Source organism: Camarhynchus parvulus, chromosome 3 (assembly GCF_901933205.1).
Source record: "Camarhynchus parvulus chromosome 3, STF_HiC, whole genome shotgun sequence".
NCBI classification, from domain to species: domain Eukaryota; kingdom Metazoa; phylum Chordata; class Aves; order Passeriformes; family Thraupidae; genus Camarhynchus; species Camarhynchus parvulus.
The window spans coordinates 63,894,926-63,907,915 of NC_044573.1; the positions used below are offsets into that span (position 1 = coordinate 63,894,926).

Genomic DNA, 12,990 nt, shown 5'->3' on the forward strand with positions numbered 1-12,990 from the left:
TTGTGCCTATCAGAAGTACACACAACTTGCTAGGTATGTTATCATCAACCTAAATCTTTCCGTGTTTCCTAAACTTTCTGGTCTTTTTCTCACCATCACCTTTATCTTGGGACTAGTGATCTTCAGTGTTTTGTCTGCTGACATGACTTTAGGGATCTAGACTCAGAAAAGCTGAATAATTGTGACTGTCTGTGAACAGGTTACTGTTCTGTTCTCAGGACTTCCTCTTACTTTTCCTCGTGAGGTATTTTATATGAGGTCAGAAAATAAGATTTGAAAATGGTGTCAGCCTTCAAATTATTTGTAGACTATAGGAGATTCTTTGTATCCTTGATCTCCCTGGCCTTCCATACTTGTGACCTGGGAAGTATTGAAAATTAGCTCATTGGAAATTGAAATCCCTTATCAGCGCAGAGAGGCAATTTATCTTCTGCGAAGATGATCTCATTTTATTCCATGTCTTCTGCCACATTGTAAACTTATGCTTGGGAATGTATTTCAGTTCATTGGTTTTGACTTGCAAGCTGAAAACAAATTCTGTTTCAGACAGCAGTTGTATAAAGCAGTATTAGTTTCTATTTGCTCATAATCATGGTGAAGTTATTTTGATCTTCATTGTATGGTTTTACTTCATTGATTGTTGTTCTGAGTGAGAGGAATTAAAATTTTTGTTGGTCTTGGCAAGATGCTGTGCTGCATATATAGTGCACCTTTAGAAAGAGAAAAATTGTAGATGACAGTGGTGTTTTAAAGAGAAAATCATTTACATTATTGATTTAGATATCACAAAATGAACAGTTTTGGTACAAAAAAAGAGAGTAGAAGTCAGATTGTACAGTGCCTATGTTACCCAAAGTACACTTGTCAATCTTGTCAGTCACAATAAACCCCAACTGTGCCAGGCTGGGAATATTGCCACCAAATTGTAACTTTGGAAAGCATATGGAAGAATTAAGGGTGAAGTATAAGGAATTCACAGCACCATGAGGAACGTGGAAAACTTAGCACTATAGGTTCAGTCAGGCTGTTCTTTTTCTGAGCTTTAAGATGAGGGTAACAGAGAATGATAGATCTTAGGTGTATCTTTTAAATATAGACACTGATTTCTATTTCTAGTAGTTCCCATTACATGGAGCAGTTCTTGAATTGAACATGTGCACGTTGAGTGGAATATTCTAAAAGTTGTTTTTTGCTTAGTTTGCAGAGTCATGTAAGTTTAGTGGCAGATGTAGTTCTGAAAATACACTGGGAAAGGCAACATTTCTCACCCTGTCTTCCCTACCACCTCCCTTCTTCCAGAAGGCTGCACAGTCAAACCTTTTTTGTCTGTTGTTGATATGAACATGAAACATGTAACTGGTAGTCCTAATGCATCTATCATAGCTGGGGCACTGGATGTCCCTGAACTTGATCTTCATCAATGACTGTTAAAATTGGAAGATATTTGGAAGCTGGGAGGGTGTTTTTGGTACTGCATTGCCCTGTTCACTTCATGCTTCTTAAGTATGACATCTGTATGCTACAGATGGAGCTTGAAGGGCCCTCAGTCCAACCTAGTAATGGCGATTTTTCTCAGTAGATAATGTTTATGAAAAACTAAAGGCAACAATTCAGCATCACTGCAGGTTCTGCTCGTCTGCAAGCACGCAAAGGAAATGCCTGAAGCAGTTATTTCCTGCTCTCTCCTGGCCCAGGGTGTTTCCTTTGCCTCCTTCCTCCCACTAGTGTGTGGCTGTGGTCTCTCAAAGAGCTTATCTTTAGGATACACGTTACTTCAGCACTTCCTTTTGAGGGGCATGCTGTGGGTTAAAAGAGCAGCAGGTCAAGTGTACGAAAATGGTTTTAAAAACAAGTAATCATATCTGGGTTCTGCCAGCTCATTCCTACTGCTGGCATGAAAATAAAGTGGTGGGGGTTTTTTAGTCCAAGTTAAGTCTGTAAATGTTAGCACCATTGTTTTCCAATTTTGCAAAGAGTGTGACAGAATCCCCACTGCTTGTGTGGTGTCAAGCTAAATGTGCAGGGAAATTTTGTCATTGCTGCAACACCTCCTGTGAGGTGGATACAAGGAAGATCAAAATAATTTCACCATGAGACCAGCCAGGCCTTTAAAAACTTCATGTAGTATTGGACCTGCCTTGTCTCTCATTACTCCCTGCCTTCTCATCAGTACTGATAAATCATACAGGTGGCAAGTCACAGCTAAAGAGATCTCTCTGTTTGAAAGCACCAGGAGTTTATATAGTCTCTATTCATTGTTACTATTCAGATAAGATGGCTTGAATATTCCTCTTTATTAATTTTGCCAGATGACCTGAAAAGACATATCTGCAGATTTAAAAGCCAAGTAGTGGAATAAATATGAGTACTTTCAAGAGTAAAGGCACCTGTGCTCATGCTGAATTCACCCTGAAAATTCCATTTTGGCAGTATCTCATCATTTCTCAGTTTGAGCTCTGTGGGTGGAAACTGGGGAATTGACAAATTGACAGCAGGTGATTCCGTACTGCAGCAGGTTTTTTTTGTTATTGTTGTTTAAGATCGTTAACCTGTGTTTTCATTCATTTCAGTCTATGCAAGAGAAGCTTTCACAAGAAAAGCTGATAATTCAGAAGATGACAAATGAGCTTGAGGAAAAAGAAAGACATATAGAGCAGCTGAATAAAACTCTCTCTGAAGTAAGTAAAACAGCACCAGTATCCCAACCCCCCACCACACCTGAGCCAGGAAGAACTTTACAGAATGATTATACGATCCCTTGGTAGGGCTTTATGAGCTTAATTACATACTTAAATATCCTGGCTCCCATGCATATATATAATGCATACCACCCCTGTCTAAAGAAGTGAGAGCTTAAAGGGTAAAGATGCGTAAGTAATGATAACATGAAATAGCCATATAAAAGCTGTCTGTATGCTGTTCTTTGGAGGGCTACAGAAATACTGATTGTATGTTTCGAAATTAAATATTTTTAATGGTACTATTTGTGGCTTGAAACTTTCTGCTACATTGAATGCTGCAGACTAACTTTCTCCTTTTTTTCCGTTTGCTTTTCATAAAGAACCAAAGACTGACAGAAGAGAATGCCTGCCTGAAGGAGCAGATGAGGCTGGTGGAGCAGTCCAGGCAGCCAGTATCTGAGAAGATGCCTGTAGCAGACCAGTTGTTCAAGGAAATGTCCCACTGCTTGTTTGACTTGAAAGCACTGTGCAGTATTCTTACCCAGAGAGCTCAGGGCAAGGAGCCTAACCTTTCCTTACTGCTGGGAATCAGATGTAAGTGATGTTGACTTTCCAGTGTTTAATAAATGTTTTGACACAAAGGAGTAACAGTTTAGCTAATGTGATGCTTGAACTTGCCAGCTGGACAAGCTTGTGTCCCCTTGCTATGCAGCTGGAGCAGTGGTGCATGAACTCATGGAGCTCTCTGGAAAAGCTGGGATCTTAGTGCCTCTGGGCCACTAAATGCATGTGACTACACAGGTCCTTGCCAAGTCAGGAGAGCAGGTAGCTGGCTCTTCATGTGGACCCAGGGACGGATATGTTCACTGCTCTAGAAAAGAATGGTGTGTAGCCAAGTGTCTGTCCCTCCTGAGACACACTGCAGTCACTATGAGGGTTAACAGATGCTCAACACATCTTGTGCTTTTGTTTTAAAGCCTTTGGGCTCAAGTGATAGGAATATCCATCTACTGTTTGAATGTATAGGTCTGGTTTGGGAGTGGGGATTGTCCAGGTGTATTAAATAAGCCTTGTGCCTGTAACTTCATCTCTTGTGCTGTTCATCTAGTCTTCAGCATTTACTAAGCTGTTAAATTTAACCAGGAAATGAGAAGCACACCCTAAAACCAGTCAGACAAAGTTTATGTCAGGTCTTTCCTTCTAACAAGCTGGTTGTGTTGACCTGAATGTATCATATTCTGATGTTTTCTGAATGTTAATTAGAATTAATCAGATAGACAGGTTGCTGAGCTGAACCATCAGCAAGGTAGAAAGGTAAAGTGCAGTGTTTGTGCAGCAAGAGCTGCTACACACCTGCTAATGCTCTTTTCTGAGTGACTGTAGAAACCCCCAAAGTCTCTAGAAATGCTCTATTCATTGTTCTTTCCACTGCTGTTCTGATTCATCAGACTTCAGGAAGTCTAGATCTTGGTGCAGAGAGAAAAGCATATCTTTCAGAGAAGCACTGATGGGCTCTGAATTCAGTTTAAGTTCACTTGGTGCCTTATTTTGTAGACTTCATCACACTGAAGCAGGATTTGTCTTGATGTAAATAAAGTGACCTGCTTCTTATTTCCAAGAAGGTGACTAGTTGCAGAATTCACAGGACACAGCTGCTGGAGCTTTAACCTTGGGTGTTGTTTTTTGTAGCACTGAGCTGCTCATCTGAAGAGAATGAAAATTACCACAGCACAGAGACCCTTTCGAAGAAGCTGTCGGACGTTTGTCAGCTGCGGAAGGACATCGATGAGCTAAGGACTATCATGTCAGACCGCTATGCTCAGGACATGGGGGACAACTGCATCACTCAGTGACAACACCCCATCCTGTAGCAAACTGCTTACTAGGTCCTGCTGTGTCACAGGTCTTTGCATTTCCATTAAGGAGCCATACGGGAAGGCTGCAAATAGCACCGGACACGCATCTCCGAGTGCTGTGTGTAATGGATCTCGGGAGTCTGGTGTGCAGGGGGCAGTCATCGTGTGAACAGTGGTACAAACTGCAAGAAATCTCCAAACTACTGAATGTAGGAACAAGCTGTGAAGAATGATTCAGTTGGACGCTCTGTTTCCTTCATTTGGGCTCATTTTATTACTTTGCCTAGTTTTTGGATCCAGAGCTTTGGAACAGCCGTGCTGCTACAACTCTGTCCTTTCCTTCATCAAGGGTTTGTGTGGCATTATCTGAGTTCAGATCTTAGGGGAGAGGGTTGACGAACCTATGCATGTGTATGTCTGACTGTACATGATGAAGCCAGAGGCTTCTACCACTGCACTTCACTCTTAAGAATTGCAATTAGAACAGTCTTGGAACATTCAAAAAGTAATTGCTCTGCAAGTTGTCAAAAATTAGGATATAAGAAAGATGTTTTTAGTAATGGGTGTCTACCTTGTTTGTCCAGTAGCAGAAAAACCCCGGGTTTAACTCTTTTATGCAAACAAGTCCATAAAATAGAGCTGTACCAGATTGTTTGAAGCACTCTCACGTTGCTCTAAGAAGTTTCAATAGTTCAAAGTCTGTGACAAACCAGAGAAGCTGTAAGACATAAAACTGCAGCATACTCCATGACTATACGAAAATACCCCCAAAACAACCAACAACTGTATTTTAGTGTTTGTGTTTATTTTTCCCCTTGGGTCGTTTCCATTTCAAAATGTTGCTGTATTTTATTCTTGAAGGCCTCTGACAAGGTTGTGCACCACCTCAGCCATTTTTACCACAACTACAAAAAAGGGTGTTTGACTCTTGGCAAAATTAAGGCTCAAACCAGAATGTTTCCAGTTAGCAGTGTAAAGTACTTGGTTATCTGAGGACTGAAAAATTTTCCACATTGTTTGGGAAATCTTGATTTCTCCATTTTTGTAGGAAGCAATTACATAAAATAGTAAGCTCGTGTTCCATAGCTTATTCAATAAGTGTCACTTGGCAGTGCTCTTTAACTCCTGTGGGACAGACGACATTTCCAGGAACATCACTGCAGGTTAGTTGCACAGTTATGCATAGTGGAAAATGCAAGTTTTTGTTTCCTTCAGTTAAGTACTAAAGAGTAAAACTGCTTTTAATTAACACTGTTAAGAAAAATACATGCATCACTTACTTGTGTGGTATTGCAAGAAGGTTTTAGATGCCTTAAGGTGCAAGTCAGTCAACTGATCTGGAGTGGGGATAACAGCAGAAATCTCTTGGAAAGCTTAGCAATTCAAACCAAGTTAATTCTAGGGTAACATTTTTACGGCAAAAGTGAATCTCTTAAGTTTTCTGATCTGGTGATATGTTGTTTTCTGTTCATTGTTTAACAGTTACTGTTAATGTTTTTTTATAATTTAGTGGTTTAATTGTTTTTAGCTGTATGGATTTATTTATTTGACAGTTTTCTCTATCCTGAAAGTAGACCTGGACTAATTTGTGAAAAGTAGTGTTGCTATTTATACTACTGCTACATGGTGTTATCAGATAGATTAATCTGACTAGTTCAGCTCCTGTGAGCACTAAAACAGTGTCTAGATAAAATCACAAGTGTAGTTATCTAGTGTCTACTTCAAGGCAAAAAGAAAGAGGCCATTTTATTTTAAATTTCTCTGCTCTTTCTGTAAGTACACTTCAGTCTCTCCATCAGGGCATAATTTGCTCCAGTCTTCGTTGCCCTTCTCAGTGGTGTGATGCAGGTGGAGTTGAAAGCATAATTGTGCTCTTCTCATTGATATGAATTCTGCTATGAGTGGGGAAAAGATGTTCTGAACTAATCTGCATTCTTAGACTGCAAACAGATCAATGGCTGTTATCTAAAGGGGTGGTTTACTCTGGTAGCTCATTAACAATATTAATTCTATATTGATACACACCTGCTGCATCAGAGGTGTACTTTTATACCAGTGCAAAACTCAAAACAAGGATCTTTGTACCAGTGGGCTTGCACAGTCTGCTGTGCCTCTGACAGTGCTGGCTTTTGCGACTAAGGCTTCAGCTCGTTCCTCTGGTGTGGTTGGTTGGGTTTGTCCCTGCAGCGAGGTAGTCTTTAGTTTATGGCATCTGTCTCCTATCAGAATTCAACAACAGCATTTCAGATAATAAATTAGAAATATTAGGGAGAGAGGAAACACACAAGCTACACATTATTGCTTCCTTAGATGGCAATGTTGTACCTATAAAAAAAATCACCAAAACCCACATTAATCTACATTTGATAGAAACAACAAGGAGTTTAATAGAGCAATTACAGAGGAGCAGGAGATCTTGAGTCACTTTGCACTATTAAGCTTGTCACTTGGTTGGTATTTCTCCACTGCCCCTCCTGCTAAATGGTGATACTGTACTGCAAAGTTGAGATCACTAGTTTATATTTGCCAAGCACTTCAGAGCTTTTATGCTCTTCGAGTATTAGTTGAAAGTCCCTCTGGGAGGGGATCCCATTTTATTCATAATACTTTTGATTGCAGTGCTGTAATCTTGTGTTCTAATGTTTTTGTTACAGAACCTGTAATATTTATGTTGACTTGAAAGCACTTGATTTAAAACCCCCTGAGTTTATCTGCCTCAGTCAAATTAAAGTAGGGAGGTAAATGATGGATGTGTGAGCCAAAGAAGCAGACTACCAATTGATTATTTACAGCGATACAGTACTTTGCTTTGATTTCTTAAAATTTGGCCTGTTGTAGTGGTAGCAATTACTATATATGCATCAGTTTACAGATGCCTCTAAATGGAATAAGCTTTGTCTAAGATATGCATGACTGTTTAATTGGTTAAAATGTAGTGTGTGTGGTCTCATTGAGCATATTTAATACAGAGGTGATTAACGAATGTTAACATTGGAATTGCTTCGATTTAGTCATGACAACTTTTTGCTGTAGCTATTAGACAATCCCAAGGGCTGAAAACAACTGCACATGAATGGATACTGTACTGTTCTGGCTGTCAGCAAACTGTACATTTTGTACAGTTTCAGGTAGAATTTATATGATGCTCTAGAAGATACTTACAGTAACTACTGTATTTAAGAATGTATTTTGAAAAAGACATGAAAAGTAACTGTCTTCCGACAAGCTATAGATGACGTATTCACTATATAGAAGTAATGCAGCTCAGTCATGTAAATGTGATTTAGGTTGCTGAACTCCGCAGTGCAGCTTTGTGGTGTGACAGGTGTGTGAAATTGTGGAGATTTGCTGTAACCACCCACTCAGGCTCCAGCATTTGAAACTGATGGTGGTCATGAGGTCATTGAAGAGCTGAAATTCCGTCCTTTTCACTTCAGAAGGTTTCCTTCCTTTCTTTGCCCTTGCTGCCTATCTTTTCTTTCATACATTTTTTTGGTTTTTCTTGGGAAGGGTAAGAGCACAAGGAAAGGAAGAAAGCAAACCCTTTTCTCCGTGACCTGCTGGTGTAGCATGGGCAGTGACAGCAAGCTGCACTCTCTCCATCAGGGCACAATTTGCTCCAGCTTTCCTTGCCCTTCTCAGCGGTGTAATGTAGATACAGTTGGAAGTATAATTGTGCTCTTCTCATTGATATGATGAGTTCTACCATGAGTGGAGAAAAGATCTGAACTAATCTGCATTCTTAGACTGCAAACAGCTCAATGGTTGTTATCTAAAGGGATGATTTATTCCAGTAGCTCATTAGCAATATTAATTCCACAGCTGCATACCTTTGTGCCTTTTTAGCCTGAAGTAAATAAATGTATGTCCCCTGGAACTTCAGATAAGTTGTTAGCGTGCTGATGACTGCACCTTGTTTTCTTCTCACCTGCCATTACTTTGTTAATAAGCTTTTGTAGTAAGAACTCTTGCATAATGTCTAGAAACAGAAATACTGAAAATAGGTACTAGGTGTACACTTCGAATGTTAGGCTGGTTGTTGTATGCGGCTTCTTTGAATACAATGTGTGAGCAGGAAACACAAATCATAATGTGTTTTTTCTGTGTATATTAATTACAGTATATCATTAGTTCAGTGGGGAGGAGTGTCTGGAGCTCTCTTTTAAAAGCACAGCTGACATATGTACTGGATCAGTCCCTGAAGACTGGTAGTTTTGTAAATTGGGTTCAATTTTTGAACTGCTCAGAATACCTCATATGTAAATAGAGTTGTCATGACTTAATCACAATGTGTTCATTGTAAAAAGTAACAGAGCCACTGGCTGGCTCAGCTTTAGGCTTGTTGTTCTTGCCTCTTTTTGTAATTTTTTTTAAAGTAGGGTTTACAGCTAGAATTTTGAATGCCAAAGTTCTATTTATTAAATAATAATAAAAGTTTTCATTGTTAATGACTGGTATTTTTCCACTGGAATTTGTTTGTTGATGTTTGGGATTTGTATCCACAGAGCAGAAATAAATTTTGTTACAAAAGTGAATTTTTCACAGTTCTCATTTGTCCAGTATCTGGCATGTGACAGAAGTGATCAGAGCTGGAGGCAAGAAAAGAATCATGAAACATCTTCCCAACACCCACCCCAGCTTCTCTTAAGAGGTCTGTTCTGCTGAAATACCAGCTGACCAAGCTCTCTCTTCCTGGCCTTATGTTTTGTTGTTCTGTTTGTTTTTTTTTTAAATCAAGGTCTTGATGTAAAAAGTATTATTTTTGTATGATAAAATTATTTTAGAGCAGCGTTCCCTGATGCTTTTTTAGACAGATGTTCCTGTTTGGCCACCTTGGATGCTGATTGGAGAGACCACAGGTGGGTCTGTTTAAAAGACTAAGCACAAAATTTTAGGCATAAAATACTGCAGGTCACTATGGCCCAACACAACCAAGCAGTGTTGACTTCCCTGTCAACTCTGAGGAAGAGTCAAAGGGTAAGGATTTTGGTCAATCTGACAGGAGTCTTCACAAGTGTAGAGGGAAGTGGGGTCACCCAAAAGAGTTTTTTTCCACAGTTCCTTGTGATAAATCTTGGAACCTGTTTGGTGCATCAGGTGCTGAATGAGCTTTGCATGTGGAGTGGTCTTCTCCTCCCTTCCTCACGCTCCATCGTGCAGAGTGCAAAAGCTGGCACTAGCTTTTGTTTTCAAAGGCACTGAGAAATGCACGCCAGTTAGGTAATACATTATACATGGTAGACATCGCTTGCTTTTCTCCAGCATTGTGACTGAAGGCTGCAAGATGGGTTTCTAACTCAATTAAAAACATCCTGTGCCCTGTGTAAACGTGTGTAACAGGCTGCACAGATGCCAGCTTTTTGTGGATTGCTGAGGGTGGCCTTTTGTGAGCTGCTGCTCAAAGCCAGGTTTTGTTTCAAAGTACAACGACTAAAGCACTGCTAGCAACAGTAGTGGTAGAAAATGTCCTGTTGCCTTTTATTCCACAAACAAAATACAACTCCACACGGGGGTAAAAATGAAGCCTTAAACAATAATGCTGCAAATAACACTGCAGCATCTTGAATGAGGACAATTTGCAACAGGTAAATCTGTGGTACATTGCCTTCCTTATGTAAATTAAGTCTGCATGCTGGGTAATTTGTTTTGTAAATGAATGGGTTCAGTATAGTTGGAAAATTTCCAAGTGGCAAGGTATGAACGATGTTTTTTAATTACATTTTAGTATGTGCATATTTCTTTTCTGGCTTTGTGTCAGTTACTCCCCCTTTGGGGGCAGCTGCTGCTTTTCTCCTCCTTTTCTTGGTGTCACAGGTCTGAATTTCATGGAGATAAAGGCACGCTTCAAGTCATGGAGTTGGAGCCTGACTGTGGAAAACCTGATAGGTTCAGCTCATGTTTTGAGGTGCCTTGGTAAGCAGTTTGGCAGCTCTCCCAAAGAATGCTACCTGTAGGTATTAATAGACCAGAAAATGGATTTAATGGCCTGTGCGCCTGTGAAAACATTTGCTTGAAGGAAGGCAAAGGGAAACCATTGTAGAGCTCTGGTTGGGAAAAATGGTGTCTCCTACTGAGAGACTGAATTGTAATGCTAAACGTGGTTGTAAGAGTGTTTTCTGGCTGCAAACTCCTCCTCGTGTGGCACCTGAATAGAATTTAGTATCAAAAAAGCTTGTCTCCCTGCATTAAAACATGGGAATACAGGTAGCCCCTGACTGCTGCCAGGGAGATGCCAAAACCCCTCCCAGACCAAATGGATTGTACTGAGCTTTGAGGTGGCCCCAGGTGCCAAAGGAGGGAATTTCTGAGCCCCACTGCTGTCAGCCTGTGTTGGGCTGGTGGCCCAGCCCTGTCCTGTCCCAGTGCTGGGCCAGCTCACTGCCAGCCCACTCCAGGGCCGAGCTGTCCCTTGGGGGAGCATCAGGAGCCACTCCTGGCCCCAGAGCTGGTCACGGAGCTTCAGTGTGCCCTGGGCCAGAAGCCGGATTCTCCTGGTGTCTCAGGCAGGCACCCTGACGCTTTGCAGCGCTGCTGAGATGCATTCACAGGAGCCAAGCAGTGGGGACAATAGGAGTTAATGGACCAATGCATTTTTTAACCTTCTGCTGGTTTTGATCTCATAATAGTTAAATGAGATGATGCCTAATTTATGGTAAGTTAATTGGGGGCAATCCAACAGCAGGAAGGGAGAGAGCTCTAATCAGAGTGAGTGATGACACAAACTTTAAGATGATCTATCTTCCCTCAACGCAGAGACACTTGAGCTGTTCAAAAGCTGTTTTAAGGTGGCCTGAAAGCAATGCTGGGTGCCTGGGGCAAATCCAGTCCTGCAGGGCAGCCTGCAGCAGGACAAGATGGGCTGGTGAGGACCCTCTGTCCTGCTGCAAACACATCCTGGCTGTGAGATGGGTCCTGGAGTCTGACACACCCCACGCTGGTCCTTGAAAGCCACACTCATACAGACATGCTTTGAGCAGAACTACCCAAGTGCGCATTGAGCTGAGCTACTTGAAAAATTCCATGGGATTTTCAAACTGAGCTTTCTCCTCAGGAAGTGCAGGTGTGGCACAGCAAGTAGATGGTGACAGCAAGTCACCCTCCTGTTAGTCTGGACAGTGCCTGGTTATCCTCTGCATCAGAGCTGGGGTGGCAGGACCCAGTTTCTGGCCTCCTTTGCTCAGTAACTTTTTCACTAAATGGTTTCCTGGCAAGTTAAAGCCACAAAGTAGCCACCTCCCAGCAAAATCACTATACCCATGCGCAGAAAATCATCCCAGTTTTCATCCCAGCTTCTATACCCTCATGGGAGCTCCTCACTTTGGGGAGAGACAATAAAGGTCACAGCTGGGAGGGAGCTGGCACAGGCATACACTGCCCTGCTGAGAGCTCTGCTGGAGGAGGGAATGCTGCAGAGGGCCTTGATTGATGGCATAATCCCACCAGCCCCCAGACACAGCTCATTATGCAAGCCAGTGACAATCAGATCATTTAGTTACATTATCACCCACTGCCTTGGTGCCTGGGAAGTAGCGAAGATAAGTAATGGGATATTTTTAGTTTAAATTGTGGTTTGAACATTTTAATTAAAAGCCTATTATAATCAATCTGTTTCTAACATCCTTTCCCTCACCCTCATTCATAAAAATTAATTATCACCGTGGAAGGCCAGCAAGCGCATATATCCTGCTCCTGGCCAGTGGCAGCTTCAGAGCCTGAGTTTGCCGCTGCCTGGGTGGCTTGGTGGACTGAGCCAGCCCAAATTGTGTGCAGTCACCAGGGCAGCTCACCAGCCCAGTGCTGGCCCAGTATGGGGGGGTGTTGCTAGTCACTAAAGCAAAAGTGATGATCTGCTCAGACCTGGCTCTCTCAGATATCCATTTATATCTTGGAGCTGAGCAGAGCTGAAAACACAGGACAAGTAGGAAGGTGTTACAGGACTTGTGCTGGAAGACTCTTTCCACCAAGCAAATAATTTTGTTGTTTTGTCGTCTGTCAGGTCAGTCACACATGGTTTCCCCTTCCTAAATCCATGCTGATTACTCCAAATCACTGGTCTTTAATGTGTTTCAGAAACAGTTTTCAGCGTAACTTGTTCCATCCCCTTCCTGGGGATCAAGGTAAGACTGACCAGCCTGTAGTTCCCTGCAACCCTCTTTCTTGCCCTTCTTGAAGATGCCAATGACATTTGCTTTCTTCCAGTCTTCAGGATCCTCAGTGTACAAAGATTTCCAGGAGTGGCCTTGCAGTGACATCAGGAGCTCCCTCAGCTTCCCATTGGACCCAAAGGTTTGTGCATGCTGGGTTTGTGTAAACACCTAACCTGTGCCTCCTCCACAGTGGGTAAATCTTCATTGCTCCACAATTCCAAGTCTGGGAAATGAGCTAATCTCTGCTGGCTACACCTTTCAGTTACTCACATGTAAGAGTCTTTCCCCAGCTCCTGGGGGTGGCAG

At 41.8% G+C, this 12,990-nt stretch overlaps 1 protein-coding gene across 2 annotated transcripts in view; it reads left to right on the forward strand.

The window, feature by feature from the left end:
* CEP85L (centrosomal protein 85 like) overlaps positions 1-9,064 on the forward strand; it is a 104,679-nt gene extending 95,615 nt beyond the window's left edge. For both annotated transcript variants that reach the window (XM_030944308.1, XM_030944309.1), the window contains exons 11-13: positions 2,571-2,678; positions 3,062-3,275; positions 4,371-9,064. In XM_030944308.1, the coding sequence (XP_030800168.1) occupies positions 2,571-2,678; positions 3,062-3,275; positions 4,371-4,534 (486 nt within the window). In that variant the 3' untranslated portion in view covers positions 4,535-9,064. The remainder of the gene's footprint in view (positions 1-2,570; positions 2,679-3,061; positions 3,276-4,370) is intronic.
* Positions 9,065-12,990: the final 3,926 nt, after the last annotated feature.